The sequence below is a fragment of the Miniopterus natalensis genome, chromosome 3 (genome assembly GCF_054644295.1).
Source record: "Miniopterus natalensis isolate mMinNat1 chromosome 3, mMinNat1.hap1, whole genome shotgun sequence".
Classification (NCBI taxonomy): domain Eukaryota; kingdom Metazoa; phylum Chordata; class Mammalia; order Chiroptera; family Miniopteridae; genus Miniopterus; species Miniopterus natalensis.
The window spans coordinates 1,466,114-1,488,419 of NC_142083.1; the positions used below are offsets into that span (position 1 = coordinate 1,466,114).

Consider the following 22,306-nt stretch of genomic DNA (forward strand, 5'->3'; position numbering starts at 1 on the left):
CCTATTCATAGCTTGGTCTTTCCCTCCTTAGACCAGAGACTGAGACATTTGACTGGTTCAGATGATCAGGACATGCTAATTTAAGGACTAAAAATCATTGTGCTAGGGGGGTGAATTAAGGAGGATTTTAAACTTTTCTTTAGTGTTATATTCTCTGTCAGCCTTAAAATATTGTAGATGTTGGTTCCAGTTTCAATTTTAAGTTATATTATCTATTGGCTACCAGTTTAAGGAAAGATTGAAGTAAAGCAGTACTGAAGGTAGCACTTCTAAGAGAGCACAGTGCTCCCTGGGAGGACTCTCTGCATTTCCTTTTTCCTGTAAGTGTATATATATTTTTTTCATGGAAAATGAGAACCACTTAAACTGTCAGGCACTGAATAAGTGGAACTCCAAACAGTAGTTCTTTCCATTTTCTATCAGTAAAAATTCTTAATGTCTTTATTTCCCTTATTTTGCAAAATAAGGTGTCACAAGCTAAGCTTAAGTGATAGAAATGAGCGACTATCGGTGTTGTAGAGATGGTTGTGAGCTCTCTTCTAGCACCAAATCAGGTGACGTGGATTCCACCCGGGGTGGTTGGTTTATTTAAAGTACTTGGACCTGTGATGGTACACAACTGCCAGTGTCTTAGAGACTTAGCCTTAGAAATGAGTGTGGGTCACCTGCATATCCTCATAGCAGCACTGCAGGGATAAATGAGAAACAGCTGTTTAGTAGCTTACTCTGCTCCAGGAATAAGCACTTTACATGTACTAACCTAAGTTTACTTCAGAGCATGCCAAGAGGGAGGGAGGTAGTTATCAACCCTGTCTTACAAATGGAGGAATGGGACACGGAGAGGGTAAGTCATTGCCCAGGTCACACCACTAGTAAGTTAGAAGCTTGAATGTGACAGGCTATTTCTCAGTGTGCACCATATGCATGTGCATCTTACATTAGAGTAGTAACTGGCTAGTGTAAGAGAGAAATTATATTTCAGGAGTAAGATAGCTGTCCTAGTTCTAACCTGTAGGATTCTGGTTTCCATTGTTAGTGAAAATAACGCTGCTGCTTGCTTCTTTTATAGGCAGTTCATCAGTTACTTCCCCCAACCTACCGAGCTGTGTGGCTGGAGTGGAGTGATGCAGAAAAGAAAAAGGAAGAATTAAATAAGATGGAAACCAATAAGCCACGTGATCTTTTTATTGCCAAACTTCTGAATAAAGTAAAGCAGCAGCTTCAGCAGCAACAGCAGGACTGTGAAAATAAGAGAGAGAACTCTGAGGATCCTGAGGAGTCCTGGGAAAATTTAGTTTCCGATGAGGATTTTTCTGCACTGTCCTTGGAATCAGAAAAGGCAGAAGATTTGGAACCTGTTAGAAACCTCTTTAGAAAGCTGCAAAGCACACCTAAGTACCAGAGGCTTCTAAAGGAAAGACAACAGTTACCTGTGTTCAAACACAGGAATTCAATTGTTGAAACTCTCAAACGTCACCGGGTCGTGGTTGTAGCAGGTGAAACTGGGAGCGGTAAGAGTACTCAGGTTCCACATTTTCTCTTGGAGGATTTGCTTCTAAATGAGCCGGGGACAAGTAAATGCAACATTGTCTGTACCCAACCCCGGAGGATCTCAGCAGTGAGTTTAGCCACAAGAGTATGTGACGAATTGGGCTGTGAAAATGGACCTGGAGGAAGGGTAAGCTGTTCGCCGCACCCCAGTGGAGGGTGACGTCACTCGCCTTTGCTCTTGGGATCCAGCTGGACCTGCACCAGATGACGAGTGTGACTGTTACTGGTTGGTCACTAGCTCATCTTGGGCACTCGTTCTGTGTGATGGGTGTGATACAGTGCCACTCCTTCATGTGGAAAGGGCTATCAGTGATTCTATCGTTAAAATTCTCAAATCAAGGGAAAATGTATTCAGTTTAACAACTGAATATTCAAGTATGTTACTTAATGAATTGAAGATTCAAAGGTTATAGACAAATACAAATTTAACTCTAATATCAAATATCTGAAGTTTTTGCAAATTTTTTCTGTGGAATGTATTCTTGAGTGGTTTTCATTATTTCCAATGAGCAGAAAGGAAAACAATGTAGAAGAAAATCCTAGGCCATTTTTAAGCCCTGTGTTTAAAACAAAATAGAAGTACCTCAGTACTGTTGGGCATTTTGCCGGTTGGTATACACAAAACCGGCCAGACCCTGGCTAAGCGACTGCTGAACGCAGGAGCTAATCACACTGGTTAGGACCAAATGTGAATCCTAAGCTCATATAACTGAGCTTGATTAGGCTTTGGGTTCTACCTAGAGATGGTAGTTAACATCTTTGCCTCTATCTTTAAGATGGGTAACTCTTCATAAAAATACTTTGACTTAGCAAATTGTTTGGGTTTCTCTCATGGAATGTAAGAGGAGAAAAGACAGTTTGTCTTCTGAGGAACTTACAGTGAGGGAATGACAAGACATGCACACAAATAAGCAGGGATGCTGAGGAAGTGGGAATGTGGTGGAATAGACGTGACTCGGGGGCCCCGTCGGTCAGCACTGGCGTCGTGTGCTGCTCTTCCTGGGGGCAGCTTGTGTGAGATCTTGACAGGAGAGCAGACCAGTTGGAGGGGCTGCTCGAGACTTCTGTTTCTGAGTACCTCAATATTTTGCTCCAAGATAATAAGAAATTAAACATCTATTGACATTTTTATGATCATGTTATGGTACTCGAACAGAAGCTTTTTGTCTCAACTCTGAAAAGAACAAAGACTTGTCTTGTTTAAAATTAACAAAACAAATGTTATAGTTGTCTGTGGCTGAAGACTGTGGGAAAATTATTTTGACAGTCATTTGCACTAAGTTGATTTGCTTCAAGCGCTCCTAGTAGCAGGGTCAGCCTGTGCCTCACTGTCTCCCAGGCAGGTCACGTAGGAAAGTCTAACCTCGCCTTGTGTGCTCCCTTCAGAATTCTCTGTGTGGATATCAGATCCGGATGGAGTCTCGGGCTAGTGAAGCCACCAGGTTACTCTATTGCACAACAGGGGTTTTGCTAAGGAAACTTCAGGAAGACGGTCTCCTAACTAACGTGTCTCACGTGATTGTAGATGAGGTGAGTAGACTCTTTAGTCATGTTCGCAGACACTCTAAACATTTTTGTATTAAAAAGATGCTACTTATAATTAATACTAGCCAACATTTTCTTTGTGCTTATAATGCCAGACACTTTACATATAATTACTTAATTTTCTCTAACAAATGTGTCAAGTTGATTTATGTAGTAAAGCTAACAGTTGCAACAGTGCTAGGTGCTCTCTAAGGACTTGTGTATGTAAGTTCACTTACCCCTCCAGCCATCCAGTGCAGGCATTCTCTCTGCTTTACCATCCAGGAATTGAGGTAGAGAAGTTAAATACAGTAGCTGTGCAAGGTCACGCAGCCAGTGGGTTCTGCAGCTGGGGTTCAAGTTCAGGACTCTGGCTGGGTCTGCTCTTACAGCGCATTGCCTCTCCACTCCTTTCAGTTGTTGAAGGGTTTTCTCTGACTCCTAGAACAAGGGATCTTCCTGGACATGCCTGTCTCTAGATGTGTCTGTACTTGAATCTAATTTGAATTCACACTTAGTTGGATTATGCCAGGAGTTTCACATCGGAATTATCTTAAATGGCAAACTAGTCTATATATGAAAACTGATTTGCTTTGTACATAACTTTCTCAAGAAGAAATAAGATATATAGCATTTCTATTATTCAAAAAACATTTTAAAATTTCCCCTGAGGTAAAGTTGTTATGACTGTGTGTTAATTTTCTAAATTCAGAGGCAGCAGTGAAAGTTCAGTCATTCATGGACTTTTAGTTAATAGATTACATATAGATAATTGGGTTGTTTTTCTCCTTTGGGTTAAAAAATATTAGAAGTTTAGAAAAATGAAAATAGAAATTATAATCTCATAACCCAGAAAAAAAGTCAGTGTTGACATTTAATTTGCATATTTATATGTGTGTGTATTTAGTATGTGTATGTATATAATTCTACAAAAACATAGTTTTTTAGTAGCTTTATGGTATATGATTTGAATGTCCCACATTTAACCATTTTCCTGTTGTTAGACAAGTTTAGATTAAAGTGTCTTCTAATAATCTAATATTTTAGCCCGGCCGGGTGTGGCGCAGCGGTTGAGCGTCGACCTAGGATCCAGGCGATCAGGGTTGGATTCCCGGTCAGGGCACATGCCCGAGTTGCAGGCTAGCCGATCAATGACTCTCTCATCATTGATGTTTCTCTCTCTCTCTCTCCCTCTCCTTTTCTCTCTGAAATCAATAAAGATACATTTTAAAAAATAATAATCTAATATTTTAGTGATAAGTGATAGAAATTTTTATTTAGGAATCTTTATTTAATGGGGAAGAAATTGTACTATCATCACTAAGATGTCAAAGAGAAGAAAAACATAGGCTCCAGGTGGCGGACAGGGGCTGGGGTGGCACAGCTATAGCTCTGCATGGCCCAGATCTAGATTGTGCCAGTGTCCTCAAGGAGCAACATAAGTCAGAATGCTCATGTATCTGTTCATAATAAGAAATGTTTACTGCTAGGTAAGTTGGAACATTTGTATTCAAGAAAACTGAAAAGTTTTCAGAAAATACATATCAGGGTGAAACCTAATTTAAAAGCCAGACCCTGTTCAGGAAGCTGTTTGCAATGGTGTATTTGCTGCCCGGGGACATGACTTACTGAATTGTGATACAGTCAACCTCATGAGCAATACAGTGGAGTAAGGGAAAGGCCCACTGAAATCACCATCTGGCAGTCACCTGGCTTCTCAGTGAAATTTGGGAGAAATGCCCTAAACTTACCAGATGCTTGTGAGCCATCTGCTGAGGTGGAGTCCTACTGCTGAGGCTGATGTTCATTCTGTGCTGGGTTTTGCTGGCTTCAGTTTTAGGGGGTGACTTTATTTCCATTTGAAGATCTCCCTCACTTGAAACTTACAGCTTCTCTCTCCCTCACACGTACTGACGATATTTAAATGTTGATTAACTTTTCAGTTTGTGTGTCTGATTATTTTAGCCTCTTACTAGGCCTTACATCTGGTTAATTATTATTTCTTTTTACCAGGTCCATGAGAGAAGTGTCCAGTCTGACTTCTTACTGGTCATCCTGAAGGAGATACTACAGAAGCGCTCGGACCTACACCTAATTCTAATGAGCGCCACTGTCGACAGTGACAAGTTCTCCACGTACTTCACACACTGCCCTATTCTCAGAATCTCAGGAAGAAGTTACCCTGTTGAGGTAAGTTCTCTATAATACGTATGTGAACAGCAACTACCTGCCCACCAGGGAGTGTCCTCAGCAGATGGGGCCTCGCAGGCTGAGACAAAAGTGTCCATAGGGTCGTGCAGGTCGAGAGGACCGCAGGGGGCCCTGGGAATCAGATGGCTGCTGCTGCCCTGGCTCAGGGAGGGTCTGCTGAAAGACACGCCTGGGAAGGACACACACAAGACACACCTCCGCATCCCCACTGCTACTGCAGCGTGAGGGCGGCTGCTTGGCAGTGAAGAACCCCTTCTCCCCGCTCAGAGGCAGGTGCGGCTTCAAAGCTTCCTTCTGCCTGTTCATCAGTTTTCACATGAAAACTATACATCATCATGTCATTTGTCCTGAGATGTCCAAGGACCGGCTCATCAGCGTCAATGAAGTTTTCCATTCCCAAGTAATGCAGAAAAAACCTTTTTTCATAATATTCTAAATGAGCACTTGGTGACATTCAAAAGGCAGCAGTCCCCTTCTTCTCTTTAAAATGGTATTTACTGAAATGAATTTGAGTTCACCGTTTATGTGCTTAACCTGTGCAGGTTTTTCACCTTGAAGATGTAATAGAAGAGACAGGCTTTGTCCTGGAGGCCGACTCGGAATATTGCCAGAAGTTCCTGGAGGAGGAGGAGGAGGTGACCGTCAGTGTCACAGGCAGAGCCGGCGGGGTTAAAAAGCACCAGGTACGGAGAAGACGCCCCTCAGTCCTTGCTGGGGTGTGGTTACTGATTTGAGAGAGAGGAAGGGGGAGAGGTCACAGGGTTGCCTCCCACATGTGCCCCGACCGGGAACTGAACCCACAACCTTCTGGTGCCCGGACAGTGCTTCAGCCAACTGAGCCACCCGGCCAGGGCAAAAGGAACGTTTTGAAGGACCTCTGTTGATGCTCCCCAGATGCGACCTGCCTGAGAGCTGTGGCGTGGCGCGGGCCGGCCCAGTGAACTCAAGGGCAGCTTGGTGGGGGAACAGACGCGATTGAGAGCAAATGTTAAGGGCCCTTCGTTTCACAGAGGCTAGTCTTTGGTGCATGTTATTTTTCTTCTTGCACTGTTTTGAGCCATCTAGGAACAAAAAATCAAGGGCCATGAAAGTAAGAGGTAACTGTTACTATTTCATGCCCGTGGTCAGTTACCGAGGGGTAAAGCTGTGTTGGTTTCTTCATGTGAACACTTAGGTGGTCAGGTGAGGCAGCCAGGTGCTGGCCGGTGGTTTCCTAGCAGCCTGTGTCCTGGCGGGAGCCAGCCTTAGCTCTGGCGTGAAGCTGCACCGGGCAAGTGCAGTTCTCCCTAGAGAGTTAGTTCCAGACATGTTTTTGGAAATACCACAAAGCTAAGCTATCCTGCGTTTTAGCCAGTGGTACCCAGTATTTTCATTGTATCCATGATATTCCTGCATTGTCCAGTCTGAGGTGAGCAGAGTTTCTCTCAAGTAAGCAGATAAACCAAGAAAGCAAAAAACTAAAATCTTTCCCTAAAACTTCAGAGATAGAAATTAGGAACTAAAAAAGGACTTCAGAAAAGGAAAGGTACTCAAAAGAGATGCCTGGAAGCATGAGGCAGGTACAGTTGACTTATTAAAATTATCATGACCTCCTGGCCTGGTGCTTTCCATGGCCTCAGAACAGTGCGTGCAGTGTCCTGTGTGTCTTCAGTTCTTTACTTTAGCTCGTCCATGCCAGATAGAATGTTCTTTTATACTTAAGGGGCTGAATGAAATTAAGTTATAGGAGAGAGATGAAATGTCATACTTTTTCCACTGTTAAAAATTGTGCTCTTGCTGTATTTGAACAAAGCAACAGTGGTGACAGTGAGGAAAATACAAATCTTTTTCCTTCTTTGTTTTATAAAAATACTTAATATTTTTGTCCATCTTTCTCTGATTGTGTTTGTTTTAGGAATACATCCCGGTTCAGACTGGAGCAGGTGCTGATTTAAATCCATTTTACCAGAAGTACAGCAGCCGCACCCAGCATGCTCTCCTCTATATGAACCCCCATAAAATCAACCTGGACCTCATTCTGGAACTTCTCGTGTATCTAGGTATACATCGATGTTTAATGTCTCCATTTGTTTTGATAAAACTGTTAACTGGAGGTGTTTTATTAATATCTTCTACGCTGTTCCTTCTCTTCCTTCTTACTTTGAATATTGTATCTTTTAAAAACTGCAGACAGAAGTCCCCAGTTCAGAAATATTGAAGGAGCAGTGTTGATCTTTTTACCCGGCCTTGCTCATATTCAGCAGTTGTATGATCTCCTCTCAACTGACAGAAAGTTTTCTTCTGAACGGTAACTGCAAACCTTTATTATGTCCCCGGAGGCTCTAGAATAGAAAAGTGTTTACACATTAAAACTCTTAGTAGGAGCTTTCCAAGCCTTTCCACTTTTGGTTAGCACAAGTGTGTTTTTGTTTTAACATTTCTATCATAGCACTTTATCTACTAAAAATTTTAGGTGCAGTTTCTGCATTTGTTGTATTTTCTTAATAAGATTAAGGAGAGGGAGTCCTGTGGTTAAGAATAGGGTGCTGACTCCCCTGCTCACCCCCTGGAGGTGCAGAACCCCACCAGGCTGCGCTTCCCCCACACATACACTGAGTCGGTAGCGTGTCCAGTTTTCACATCAGCATCAGAACATTTTAAAAATTCTTTAAACCCTATATTTCCTATAGTTCACTCATAGTAAATTTTTTCTCTTTGATGAGTTTGTAGGTTTCATTGTACCATTATCAGAACTTCTGTGTGTGTTTAAAACTTTTCATAATTCAAAATGTTAAAGTTGCTTCCTGTTTGCAAATAAATTTTGTTATTCTTTGCAGTGTCTTCTAAAGAGAAACTCTTGCTAAGAACTATGGTTTTAACTTTCAGATACAAAGTGATAGCTCTGCATTCTATCCTTTCCACCCAAGATCAAGCTGCAGCGTTCACGCTTCCTCCCCCAGGAGTCAGGAAGGTAAAGTCAGTCAGCTCCCTTGTGTGTGATCCGAGGAGAGTTCACAGCATTGTTATGACTTTGTACATCAGAGACAGTCACTGCTATGAAGTGCCTTTCAATGCCTGGCAGGCGCCGGGTGCTCTGCAGCTTAATCCACGCAGAATTGAACCAACATGAAATCAGAGTGTCTGAGTTTTTATAGTATGTGTTACCGAAGGGGCAATACTTTGAGGAGGAGTGGTGGTTGAAAAACACGGCAAGGATGTTGCCTGTGAAAAGAATCACTGCTTTTCCCCCAAGAAGGCCTCATGAAGGAGGCTGGGTGTCAGGAGCTCTTGGAGCCCAGGGAGAATTCTTCGTTCTTTTCTAGGCTCTTCACCCCTGACTGTCTTTGTGGTGCATAGACCATTAGGTTGTGGGGGAAATTCAGCATTTTCATTGTGTCCTCTGGTAGGGATTCTGAATGAAGAGATATTTGGCAAAGAGTTTCTTGGATTTTGAACCCTCTCAGAAGGGGGACAAGGGCACAGTAGAGGAACCGTGGGGAACACGGAGTCTCAGGAGGAGCCTGGCTGTCGTGCAGGGCCTGGGTTCTCCCCTGGACTGCTACACTGCTGCGGCCTTCGGCAGTCACCCTGCCTCGCCTTCTCCTCTTTGTCAGGAGCACAACCGTAGCACCCCTGGAGTTCTCAGAGCCCCGTTAGAAAACCGTCAGTTCCATCCAGTTCCTTTGACCCAATCTCCCATTTCCACTTACGTCATTTTTAAGATGACTGACTAGAATTAAGGGAGTGGAATTTTTGTTGGAATACAAATGTGTAAGTAATTAGCAAACTGACGTGATGAAACTAATTAGAGCAAATTAAAATGACAGTAATAGCAAGTAGATTGTGAATTTTTGTAAATAAAATTGAAATTCACTTTATAAATTCGTCTTCTCAAACTCTCTAAAGCAGTTTACATGATAGCATGTTGCTGACAGCTGTTACATAAATATTTGGCTCTCTGTTTATTTTCAGATTGTTTTAGCAACAAACATTGCAGAGACGGGCATCACTATCCCAGATGTTGTGTTTGTAATCGACACTGGGAGGACCAAGGAAAATAAGTAAGTCTGACTCCTAAATCCAGCACGTTCCGCCTAAAGAGTGTGCAGCTCCTGCATTCTTAGGGGAGTCACAGACTCGAAGAGGGAGAATTCCAGACGCCCTCATTCTGCCCACAGCCAGACTGTAGGAAACTAAAATGTCTGAGAGCCAACGTCAGACATGCTGTGGGTTTCCCTGAAAGTAGCCAGTGTGCCACTGCTTTTAGAAAAGCTCTCAGAAGATTTTAGAACATTTTTGTAAATGTGTTTGTGTGTGAAGTAAATTTTTTTACAAAAGCATTATCTGTGGGGTTATAAAGAAGAACACGGTTTTGGAGTAACAGATTTAGATCTTTGATCTATAATCTTGAGCAAGTAACGTGACCATCAGCTACATCGTCAGCCTCCTCGTGTAAATGGGGAAAGTGAAAACCTCAGGTTGAAGTGCCTCGTCCAGCAAGTGCACAAAAGTAACCTTCACTGACTCTTCATGAGAAAGTGACGATTTGTAACTGTTGTAATGTGCGTGTTGCGTGAATGGACAGGACCACCTTAGTCTGTGATCACGTGACACTCTCCCTTGTGTTAGGAAACTTTGCACAGGTGGAAGTGGGTGTGACTGTCCAGCACAAAGTGAACCCTTGATTGTTAGCACTGTCTCTTTGGAGGAAGCGATTTCGGGGTTTAACTGTTTGTCTTGTGGCAAATGTGGTGAATTATAATATTCACAGGGCATTTCTCAAACTCTCTCAAATATTCTTGTAAAATTAATAGGCATCTACTAAAATAAAAAGGGTCTGTGTCAGATTTGGGAAAGGCACAAGGATATTCTCTTGTGCTGAGCTTTTAGTTTGGTAGTATGTTTAGTATGTGGTGCTTGCTGAATTGTATAAACATGAAACATGACTTGGGAAATATTGGTCCACAATGACAATGGACTTTTCTTAGCCTATCTTCAACTTAATTTTAAGAGTCAACTATTTCAGCTTTTTTAGGGTTTGATTTAAGTTTAGTTATCTACATATATTTCTTTAGGTACCATGAGAGCAGTCAGATGAGCTCTTTGGTCGAGACGTTTGTCAGTAAGGCAAGTGCCCTGCAGCGCCAGGGCAGAGCCGGGCGGGTGCGTGACGGGGTCTGCTTCCGGATGTACACACGAGAGAGGTGGGTGTGGCCCAGCACTGGGTGTGAAAACAGGCGGGAAGGGTCTGCAGCCTGGCGTGGCCAATGACGTGCAGAGTGATGGCTGCTGTTTTATTTTTCAGATTTGAAGGCTTTATGGACTATTCTGTCCCTGAAATCTTACGTGTGCCTTTGGAGGAATTATGTCTTCATATTATGGTAATCCCTCAACCTCAGATCAAGTCTTTATTGTTCACCCCTTTCTAGAAAAAAAATGAAGACCTAAACTTATCTTCCCTTGTGTTGCTCCAGATGTTCCTCTTAAATAAGTGGCTCCTCTACCTCCTTTTTATAAGTGGACCCCCTGTGCTTTATTCTGCCACAGGTCCTTGTATTTTATAGGTTAAAATACAGTCTTATACCCTACCCCAGTCTTACTCAGTTTTATATACAATTGGCTGTGTCTATAGACATTTTCAGTTGTCAGAACTAGGGGGAGAGGGGAGGCCGTGCTGTGGGCATCTCATGGGTAGAGGTTAGAGGTGCTGCTAAACACTCTACAGGCCCCTAAAACAAAAGTATCTGGCCCAAAGCAACAGTAGCGCTGACATTGAGAAACCTGGACCTAAACCACGGGCTTCCTGGTCTGAAAGATCTGTAATGTCCTTCAGTTCTTAGATTTCTTTACTGTAAAAGTCAGGAATGAAGAAAGTAAAAATATGGACTGGAAGGTCTCATCCACATGGCCACCCCCTTAACACAGGCACACTCGCATGCACACACACACTGCCAGTTATTAAAGGAGAGGATTTCCTTACTCAGTTATCCTCTGTGCTCACAGTGTTACTTAGATTTAGTTCCTTCTGACCTCCTGGGTAGTGTTGACTCTCTTACTCGTTTTCAATCTGTAGAAATGCAATCTTGGATCTCCTGAAGATTTCCTCTCCAAAGCCTTAGACCCTCCTCAGCTTCAAGTAATCAGCAATGCAATGAATCTACTCCGAAAAATTGGGGCTTGTGAACTAACCGAGCCTAAGCTAACCCCCTTGGGCCAGCACCTTGCAGCTTTGCCCGTGAATGTCAAGATAGGCAAGATGCTCATCTTTGGAGCCATATTTGGCTGCCTGGACCCAGTGGTAAGATGATGACGCTGCTGCTGTTCACTTCAAATATCGTTCTGGCTTAGAAGTTAGGAAGTTTAGAAACAATTTTTTTTTTTAAATATATCTTTATTGATTTCAGAGAAAGGAAAGGAGAGAGAGAGAGAAACATCAATGGTAAGAGAGTCATTGATCAGCTGCCTCCTGCATGTCCCCAATTGGGGATCGAGCCTGCAACCGGGCGTGTGCCCTGACCAGGAATCGAACCCCTATCGCCTGGATCCTAGGTCGACGCTCAACCACTGAGCTACGCCCAGCCAGGCTGGAAGTAATTCTTAACTTTAATTTTTTAACTAAATAGAATGTCTGTGCTAACATTAAAATGCAGGAGGTCTGAATGCTTGATGATAATTTTTGAATATTTAACTTTATATACAAGAAAATACATTCACACGTTTACTTACACATGCTATATAGGCACTGTTTTATATGTGGTTTGGCTTGTCTGACTTTTGCTATGAAACCATTCCACTTTGAAGTATTTATTTAATTGAATATGTAGTATTTTTGCTGATCTGACAACAAAAACAGGTATAATTTTTATTCATTCACACCAGGTGGCTGTTGTCATTTTTTTATTTAACAATCTAAGGGGAAGAGGTCAGTGCCCCTGACTGAGTAGTCGGGTGTTGCATGTTTTGAACGTTCTTGCAGCTCACCGGTTGAAAATCGCTGTAGTGGGTAATTCTTGGGAAGCTCTGAACCCCGTAGACTTTCATAAGTAGAGTCAGAAACTGTCTTCCTTCCCCTTTTCCGGGTTATCTCTCTGTGCTTTAATTCTGCCACAGGTGCTCATACTTTATAGATCAAAATACAATTTGATACACTAATGCGAGCAGTTCTCTTTTCTCAAATTGTCTCAGAACTAACCAATTCTGTGCTTGTGTTGGAGTCTCTGGGCTCCTGCATCTGCCATGCCATTCCAGCTTCATCCAGCTGTGGCCTCTTCTGAACAACACATCAGGGCTGCTATATAAACAACAGAGAGTGTGACTTTCTCCAGTCTCTTTTCTCTAGTATTAGACACAGAGACTCCCAGAATCGTGCTGAGTAGGAAAAGTAGCCTCTGCCACCATAGTGGACCTGAAGGGCAGCAGCAGCAAATGACCGTTACATGGTCCAGGTTATCTTAAAAGTACAGGTGGGGCAACAGGCTTACAGTTGTGAGTACACAGAACAGTTTATTCTTGTATTATAATTTATTAATTATTGTATTATTTTCCATACGAACAACTGTAGACCTCCTTTTGCTCACCCTGTATGTAGAGCGTTGCAGGCAGTGGGAATTCAGCAGGCTGGGAGTTAGGGTGTTTGAACTGGGGTTCTGGGATTGCTTCTGCCTGTGACAGACGATAAATCACTTACACATTCCATTTCGTTTCTTTTTTTTTTTTTAATTGGGGGGGGGAGAAACGTCAGTGATGAGAGAGTCATTGATCAGCTGCTGCCTGCACACCCCGTGCTGGGGATCAGGCCTGCAACCTGGACATGTGCCCTGACCAGGAATGGACCGGCGACCTCCTGGTGCATAGGTCGATGCTCAGCCACTGAGCCACTGGCCGGGCAATTATTCCACTTCTTTTATTTCTGATTCTGGTGATACTACTTCCTATCTCACAAAGATGTATAAAAGTAGAATGATATGTTTTTAAAGTCCATAAAATGAAGCTAAAAGTAACTAACTAAAGTGAAAGTGTGTTAGCTGTTGTAGAGGTGAGAATGTATTGAAAAGAAGAAACATGCAGCTTAAAAGTGTTATGATTTGCTTCTTTTACAGATCAGCTGTTAATGTGTCCCCTCTATGATGGCTTGTTTGTTTTTTGTGGGTAGGCCACACTCGCTGCAGTCATGACAGAGAAGTCTCCCTTTACCACACCCATGGGTCGGAAAGATGAAGCAGATCTTGCGAAGTCAGCTCTGGCTATGGCAGATTCCGACCACCTGACGATCTACAATGCGTATCTGGGGTAAGAACTAATCTGGGTGTTGTCGAACCTGGGTGATTTACTTCTTAAAAATTTGTCTTTGACTTACATTAAAAAGATTTAAATTCATAGCTAAGACTTAAATTTATTATACCATCTTTCAAGGTATAATTAATTATTTTACAGATTTATAATTTTATAACCCTTTCTAAAATGTAAGAACAATGTGCTTTACACTACTGTGTGTGTGTTACCTTGTATTTGAAGTTAGTTTACTGTTAGACATAAACAGAAGAAATGTGTATTGTTTTTGAAATTCTTAAATAACAATTGGTGGCTCCTACAAGCAAGACCCCTCCTCTTTTTAAATGATTCTTATTTAAAGCATACTTTGATTAGTCCCTCTGAAAAAGAGTTTGCAAAGAAGACACGTGGAACTTGGGTCATTTTATTTATGTAGATGGAAGAAAGCGCGGCAAGAGGGAGGCTATCGCTCTGAAATAGCTTATTGCCGGAGGAACTTTCTCAGTAGGACATCACTGCTGACCCTAGAGGTGAGTCTTACCACAGCCGTCTTACCAGGGCCCTTGCGCCTGAGTGAGAGCTGTATTTTGGAAGAAGAAACACCTAGGATGGGGCTTGACACTTTCCCTTATCAATATTTGGATACCCTGAGGCACAGTTTGTACAAGGAAACGCAGATCGATGCTTGATTCTTCCCTTCTGCCTGCAGTTTTCACAATGAGTTGATTCCCAGTGTTCCCACGGGGGATCAGTGAATGTCATTTTTATCAAAAGCATTGTGGACCTAGTGACTTACATGTATTTGATGTGTCCCAGTCCTCTGTGGATATTTTTTGATAATTATACTGTCCCCTCTTGGACATTGAGGGCCCCTTCAGGCTTTCCCCTGAGTCCTTGTTGCACAGCAGTCTGTGTAGCTTCCTTGCTTTTGGAATGAATGACGTGGGCATTTTATGCTTCAGGCTTGGAGTCCGTCGTTTTTCCTAAGAGCTGTGGTTCCTTTTAATGAGATTCTCATACTTCCCTGAGCATCAGCAGCTACTTGGTTGCAGTGTGGGATGCTGTGTATGGAGAGGCACCGGGGCATCGGGTACCGTGTGGCTGGTTGTGACCAGGCTGGTCAGTCCACTCTTGGGGAGCCTGACACCTGCCCATCACTCAGGCGTCACTGCTGCTCAGGACCAGAACTGTTTGTGGGAGGGCAGAGAGCACATGTGAAGTCAAGTGTAAAGACAGGTGATGGTGATGTGCAGGGCTCCTCCACACACACACACACACACACACTCTCTCTCTCTCTCTCTCTCTCTCTCTCTCTCTCTCCCCCTCCCCCTCTCTCCCTCTCTCTCTCTCCCTCTCCCCCTCTCTCCCTCTCTCCCTCTCCCCCTCTCCCCCTCTCTCCCTCTCTCCCCCTCTCTCCCTCTCTCCCTCCCAGCGGTTGAGCGTTGACCTAGGATCCAGGTGATCAGGGTTCGATTCCCGGTCAGGGCACATGCCCGGGTTGCGGGCTGCAGCCGATCAATGACTCTCTCATCATTGATATTTCTATCTCTCTCTCTCCCTTTCCTTTCCTCTCTGAGATCAATAAAGATATATTTAAAAAAAAAAAGAAAAGAAAAGAAACTGGGAAGAAGAAAAAAAAGAAACTATGTATGTCTCATGTGACTCCTCTATTCTCTGCTCATATTATAAAAGGGTAAACACATTTCATTCCCACATAATCTGACCCATTACTTTTTGTGACTTAACTGCTGGATGATAGTGGGGGCTTCTCAGTGAAATAAGCCATGTCCTTCTCGAAGCAGAGAAAGGGGTAAACTGAAGAAACAGTCACCTCTGAGCCCAGGACGTGGGAGCCCCTCAGCACTCCTCTGTCTGCCTCCCAGCCTTCCCCTGAGAGCCTTGTCTTCACTGTCCTGGGCTGCTGCTTCTATGTCTTCACCAGCCTTCGGTGTGACAGTAGCTGTCTGTGGATCTTTCCTCCCCTGGAATCAGAGTCCCCTAGGCACCAAACCAGAAACCTAAAGGAAATCCTAAATGTAAACATCACCTTTTAATCACTTGGATCCTGTTTGCTTTGAAAGCACTCGTCCTTCCTGTAGCATTTCAGCTGATGGGTACTACTGAAGGCAGGAAGAGATTTTGGGTAACACTTTTATATTAAGCAAAGTTGCCATCAGTAAGCTTTGTCAGAGTTCTTTAGGAAACTAAGGTGAGATTCCCAGAGACAAATGAGGAAGGTACTTGCAGTCCAGGGTCAAGATTCCTCTGTGAGTCTTCCTCAGTGTTGCTCTGTATGTGACGTCCTCGCTGGGTAAAAACATCGAAAGGAAATCTATTGAAGGGAACAGGCACATTTTTACTGCTCTCCCATTCTAGACATTCGTGTGTTATGATGTCTAGTCTTGGGATGGTGGTAACAGACACATTAATCCTTGACTTTCTACTATCTTTTTTCCTCCCTAATTTAATTTGGGCTGTAGGAAACCAAATAATCATTGGGCATCTTCCCAATTTTGATAGGAAACGGTAATATAAACTCTAAAGTTATGTGGCAGTTTCTCTATTTTAATCATGATCTTGTCTCTTTTTCACCTGAACCAATCTAGGATGTAAAGCAGGAGTTAATCAAGTTGGTTAAGGCAGCAGGATTTTCATCACCCACCACTTCTAATGGCTGGGAAGGAAGCAAGGCCTCACAGACCCTTACCTTCCAAGATATTGCCCTCCTTAAGGCTGTGCTGGCTGCAGGGCTCTCTGACAGCGTGGGGAAGATCATCTGCACCAAGTCAGTCGATGTCACAGAAAAAGTGGCCTGCGTGGTGGAGACCGCCCAGGGCAAAGCACAGGTGCACCCGTCCTCAGTAAATCGGGATCTGCAGACCTACGGGTGGCTCTTATACCAGGAGAAGGTACAGTGCTCATTCCTAAGTGCCAGTATTCGGTCATTCTAGAAGTCAGCGGAACAAGTTGGGATGCCCGGCAGGCGTGGTATTTGGTTCTCAATTCGAGTTGTTCGTTTCTGTTCATATTTGAAACCAGGATGTACATAGTGTCTCAATGGGAGAAAGTCCTTATTCATTAATGAAAGAAAATATTAAGGGTTCTCTGTGACCATTACCATCTTTTCTACTTGAAATAAACATAAGTGTTGCCAAGAAACGCCGATTAATGTATCAGTCCCTGAGATTTCACTAAAAGGTACTGTCTCCAAACGGAAAAGACCTCTTCTCTGCATTTCCTAAGCGGGGGGGGGGGGGGGGGGGGGGGGGGAACTATGTATGATATGGCAGCAGTTTGGTTCACAGTGTAACGGAAGATAATTTAACACCAAATATTTATAGATTACAACTAAAACAGGCAGCTCAATCAGAGCTTGTTAAAGGAACAAGGACCCATAATTTCAAGTACTGGCTTAAGTAACTCCCAACATGTCATCAAACTTAAATGTATATATTCAAGGTGTACAGGGTGGGGCAAAGGTAGGTTTACAGTTGTTCGTATGGAAAATAACAGTAATTAATAAGTAATGATACAAGAGTAAGCCCTGTGTTTCGCACGCTCACAACTGTAAACCCCCTTTCCCCACCCTGTATAACTCGGCCTTACAGTTAATGTTTAAAACGTCTTTAGGGTCTAAATGTACAGGTGGTGATTGAGGTTAGTATACAGTTGGCAGATTATGACATAAGAGAATGTAAACATGTAGCTTTACAGAACTTGTAACTTAAACGTGTCCCAGACTACAGAACAGTGCTCCCACGAAACATGAATGAGTTTCTGCTTTCTAGGCTGAGTCTTTTCCTCTGTATCCCTGTGCAGATCAGGTACGCCAGAGTGTACCTGCGGGAAACGACCCTGATCAGCCCTTTCCCCATCTTACTGTTCGGTGGGGACATAGAGGTCCAGCACCGGGAGCGCCTCCTCTCCGTCGACGGCTGGATCTACTTCCAGGTACAGTGCCTGTGCCGCGGATGTAGATTGTTAAAATTTTTTGGTGTTTGCATAACTTTTTTCCTAAAATTTGACTTAAAATAGAAGATTATTGTATCTTGCCCATATGGTTTTAAATCTGTTAAATTTGAAAAGCAAATTATATTGCTGTTCAGACTACGTTTATCATCAGTAGAGATTACAGCTGGCCGTGTGTGTACTTCACTAGTTACCTTTACAGGGATGAGCCTAAACACAACACCTCATGATCGTGTCGGTTTCCTTTCTATAGATCAGCACCTGGGTTCAGTGAGAAGTTAGGCAGCTTTCCTAGATGACTCCTAGAGCAAGATTTAAACCTGGAACCCTGATCCTCAGACTCATGCTCCTTCCACTACATTATACCACCTGTAAGGGCGCAGATGCGTGGTGTTTACTGCATGGTGTCAAATTCTCTGGGAAAACTAGGCCAGCCACTGCTACCGCAATAAGGTGATTTCTCTGACCTCATGAACACCGACCAGTCTAAACTGAGCAAGTCTAGACCTCCTCCTGTGCTGTGCCACGGCAGCTGTTTGTCTGAGACTGGGGAGGGGAATACATTTCAACGCGCCTTAAAAGTACATGCAGTTTTCGCAAAGGCTGAGGTGGCGGAGAGGATCTGCCCTGGGTCGCAGTGGCAGCGAACGGCTTCGTTCCCTGTCATTGGCCTGTGCACTCAGCAGTGAGCGAGCCCTTATGGTCTGCAGTTGGTACCTCAATAAATTGTTTTAAAAACCGTTGTTAGATTTATGGACACTTAATAAGGAAACAAGTTTGCATAGCTCAGCTATAGAAAGTGACTTGCTTGTGTTTTCTCCATAATGTTCCATATTAAAGTCAAGACATGCTGAGGCCGGCAGTCAGGTGTACGTGCTTCTCTTGATTTATTTAACACACGCTTCCGGGGTTAACTGTCCGATTCGTCGTCTCCCAACAGGCCCCGGTGAAGATAGCCGTCATTTTCAAGCAGCTGCGAGTTCTCATCGATTCTGTTCTCAGAAAAAAGCTTGAAAATCCTAAGATGTCCCTTGAAAGTAAGTGTTTGGTTACAGTGTGGGTGGAACACAGAGTGTGCTTTTAACATTGGAGCACACTGCGTAGTCTTCAACTCCAAGTGATTAAAATAGTTTCAGTAAAATTTATTTAATGCTGAATTCCATCGACTCATAGTTACTTATTCACAACCTAATTATTCTCTTAAGATTCTTAGTTCATTCCTCCCTCTTGCTAAACCTTCACTTCTGAACTTCTGGCCATTTCACAGAAAAAAGGTTGGTAAAACTGAGCACTGTAAACTTTGCTGCTTATTAGGGCCCAGTAAGCTGGCAATGCAGCTATTGAAACAAATAAGAACAGGGCTTCTGTGAGGCTCCGTGTGTTTGCAGCCGTCAGCAGTGTCCTTCAGCAGAGTCTGTGGACACAGAGTTCCCAGTTAGTCGGGTGCAGTGTTCCCCAAACATGCCCGATCACCATCACATAACCCAGCCACTGTTAAAAACACCCAAGTCCAGAGACCCCCCAGATCTCCTGCATGGGAACAGATGTCGCTGGGTTACTATTTTTTCTCTCTTCATCAGTAATCCTTCCCTGATGGATTACTGCTTCCCTCTGCTACCTCCCTTCTTTCTGAATGCAGTTACTGTTAATAAGCTGGGTAATCGATTTTTTGGGTAGAATTTCCCACATTCAGGATGGTGTTGGTTGCATCCTCATGCTTTGATTTAACGTGTTTGTCGCTGTATTTCTTGCACACTGTAGTTCTAAAGGCCTGGTGAGAATCAGGTTTCCAGGAGAAGTTTCCAGTTGGTGCTAGTCTTCCCCAGGCTTCACACCCGGAAGCACTTAAATGTGGTTTTTCTGCTTTTAATGATTTTAAGAATTGATTAGTGGGTTCTATGTGATTGTATTTAGTGAATGCCTCAGTGAATCCTCATGGCCAGGCAGGTTGGGGTGGGAGTGGCTGTGGCTGTGGGTGCATAGGCGTCAAGCTGTGTTGATTCTCCTGACGTAGGGACATCTGGGCTCTTCCCTTAGGGAGCCTGAGGGAACTGCTCGGCCTGAGACAGGACTGCATCGCATCAAGGACAGGTGGAGTCTCAGCTTCAGATTAGGAAAAGCAAATTGTAAATACTCCCAGTATCCCTCTGCCATAGGAGAGAAAGAGCTCACCCCAGGTGAAGCATAGACGTCTGACTTGGGAGGGAGCCTGAAGTACACTTGTGTCCTCTCTTTCTGGGCCTTATAGTAAGAGAAGTTGGGATATGATGCCAAGCTTTTGACAAACAAGTAACTGAAGTTGCTCTTTTGCTTTCTGTCACTCTGCTCACCCTCAGATAAAAATCAAGGTCTCTTTAGAGCCACAGCTATTTCCCTTGGTTCAGGTGAGGGGTTTTATGCCACTGTAGCCCCCTCCCCAGGAACTTCTCAGGCCAGGGGCGTGTTACCAGGATCCCTACTGCAGCCATGGAAACCCAGCCTATGCTCTTACTGAGGTGCCTGGTGTAAATCGAGAACTTCAGCCTTGCAGCCTGATACCTACAGCAATCTGCAGAGTGGTTAGGAAGTCACAACGTTAGAGCAGCTATTAGAAGCAGGAGCAGCTGTTAACAAAGCCTCCTTAGCAAACAGTGTGGCCTCTGTTGTCTGTCTGGTTCAGTGGAATGTGTTCTCTGATGTGGAGAGAGGTCTGTCACGTCCATCGACGCCTCTGTGGGCGCTTCCCTGTTAACGGGTTGTGTTTCCCTTGGACCAAACATGGAGACTGACAACAGCTCCTAAGCCCTCAGCGATCTGAGCCAGGTGAAAAGTTAGCAGACTTCTTGTCTTAAAGGGATTTGTGAATAAGTAATCCTGCATTAAGTACTAGCAGTTACATCGCATCATCTCTTCGGGCCTTAGCCTATTTTTGTCCAAGAAGGTGTGTAAGTATAGCGGTAATTAACATATTTTTAGGGCAACAAATTATACGGGCATCTGTAGCTTTATAGTGAATGTTGCTGGTGTTTGTTTTGTATTTTAAAGGAATTTTTAATGAGGTGTAACCTGTTGTTTATGTGTGTACACATTGGAAAACTAGCCAGTGATGAATTCACGGGTTTTTTTCCTCCCACTTAGATGATAAGATTCTGCAGATCATTACGGAATTGATAAAAACAGAGAATATTAATTGAAACTGAAATTCATGGTCAGCTGCTTTAAAAATTGAGAAGACACAGCCGTGAAATGTGGGAATGGACCAGCCATCCAGTCTCTCGGTACTTAGATGGTGGTACTCGCCTGACGGGGCGGGGGAAGCACAGCCTTTACACGCGTGGTTTTCTAGTCCTTTCTAATGACGAGCACTCTCTGTATTTGCCACTACATTTACAATAAATTCTTTGGTACCACCCATGTCTCATACATGTTGTGCCTTCGGGCAGCGTCTGTCTACAGTGCCTGTGACTCAGGGTTGAGAGTCCCTGGGTTCTCCCTCAGTCACTGACACCTAGAGCAGCTAGACCTCCACCCGGCAGCAAAAATCAGCTCCAACCAGCTGGCGTCAAATCTCCACGGGAAGAACCACCATAGAATTCGGTTACCTAATATTTGACACTAAATCAAAACTGAGAAGGGCGCACTGTCCATGGGTGCCACCACTGAGCACAGGGGTGTTCCTAGTGCCGGGGCGGGCAGAGCGGGGGTGCTGCGGGCAGTATCGTTTCTCAGCTTTTCTTTTTCTGGGGGCAGGGAAACATTGACAAGAGAGAAACTGACCGGCTGCCACAATAGCCAACTTGGGGATTCAGCCCACAACCCAGACCAGTGCCCTGACCTGGAATTGAACAGGTGACCTCTCAGTGCACCGGACGATGCTCAACCACTGAGCCACACCAGCCAGGGCCTGCCCGAGGCATTTTAAACCTCTGCAGGTGCTGTGCTCTGCTTTGTGCACTGCTTCTGGTTCTTGACCACACACTTTCTCCGGCTTCGTGGCTCCCTCCACAGACCTCCCTGCTGACTCACTGTCCCAAAACACCTCCCCCTTCAACCCTCTGACCACAGGATTTCTGTCGGTCTGGACCACCTGCTTCCTGTCCCCCCACAGATCACATGCTGCTCCGGACTTGCACAGATTGCATTCAGCAACGCCTGCTGAGTGAGTGAATGGGGAGCTCGTGTGCTCCACAGCTGGGATTCGAACCCGAGGAGTTCTGCTCCAGAGCTGAGTCCTAACTATTATTACACGGCACCACCTGTGCTGGGTAGGTTGCCACAGGTGGGTGTGAGTCGGGAGAGAAAGCATGCACGCCGCATGCACGTGTGCATGTGTAGGAGCAGTGTGCTTAACACGTCTGCTGAACCCTCAGTGAACTTGGCAAAGCAACGGGTAGCAGGAAACAAAGAGCTGGCCTTTCCCCAGGTGTGGATACTGGTGGACACTTAGACCTGTAATTCAAATGTCTGGCTTTAAAAAATGAGCTGAAAATTCCTGTCCTTTGTTTATTAAATACCAGCAAAACTTGTCTGACTTCAAGTACTTAAATACTTCTCAGGTGGGCACTTAAACACATCAATAGAAAATAGTCTTAAGTAAATATAATTTTTAGTGACAAACCTGCATTTAAGGATCATTTGAGGTGCTAACAAAGTTGTCCACATCTAGGTAGCCACCCACTGGTTTTGTTTGCTAAAAAGAGGTAGCGAATTCCTTCTTCCTGCTCCAGCCTCCGTCCTAGAGCTGGATCAAGGTACCGTGGGTGCTTTCGACTGAAACCAAAGTGCCAAACTGGAAGAAAACAACTTTGGTTCTGTGATTTAA

General features: G+C 44.0%; 1 protein-coding gene across 4 annotated transcripts in view; it reads left to right on the forward strand.

Annotated features, from left to right (window-relative positions):
* DHX29 (DExH-box helicase 29) overlaps nt 1–22,010 on the forward strand; it is a 34,319-nt gene extending 12,309 nt beyond the window's left edge. The window contains exons 11-28 of one of the 4 annotated variants that reach the window (XR_015714239.1): nt 1,070–1,678; nt 2,938–3,081; nt 5,089–5,265; nt 5,829–5,969; nt 7,181–7,325; nt 7,456–7,573; nt 8,152–8,236; nt 9,238–9,326; nt 10,341–10,469; nt 10,571–10,646; nt 11,339–11,563; nt 13,418–13,554; nt 13,973–14,066; nt 16,143–16,445; nt 17,356–17,487; nt 18,446–18,542; nt 20,623–20,762; nt 21,235–22,010. Coding sequence is in view for 3 of the 4 variants with exons in the window: in XM_087815253.1 (XP_087671379.1) it covers nt 1,070–1,678; nt 2,938–3,081; nt 5,089–5,265; nt 5,829–5,969; nt 7,181–7,325; nt 7,456–7,573; nt 8,152–8,236; nt 9,238–9,326; nt 10,341–10,469; nt 10,571–10,646; nt 11,339–11,563; nt 13,418–13,554; nt 13,973–14,066; nt 16,143–16,445; nt 17,356–17,487; nt 18,446–18,542; nt 19,543–19,619 (2,778 nt within the window). In the remaining variant the exon portion in view is untranslated. Of the gene's footprint in view, nt 1–1,069; nt 1,679–2,937; nt 3,082–5,088; nt 5,266–5,828; nt 5,970–7,180; nt 7,326–7,455; nt 7,574–8,151; nt 8,237–9,237; nt 9,327–10,340; nt 10,470–10,570; nt 10,647–11,338; nt 11,564–13,364; nt 13,555–13,972; nt 14,067–16,142; nt 16,446–17,355; nt 17,488–18,445; nt 18,543–19,542; nt 19,926–20,622; nt 20,917–21,234 lie in introns of those variants that run through there. The other 3 variants (XM_087815254.1, XM_087815253.1, XM_087815255.1) reach the window with 3 other exon arrangements.
* The last annotated feature ends 296 nt before the right edge of the window (nt 22,011–22,306 follow it).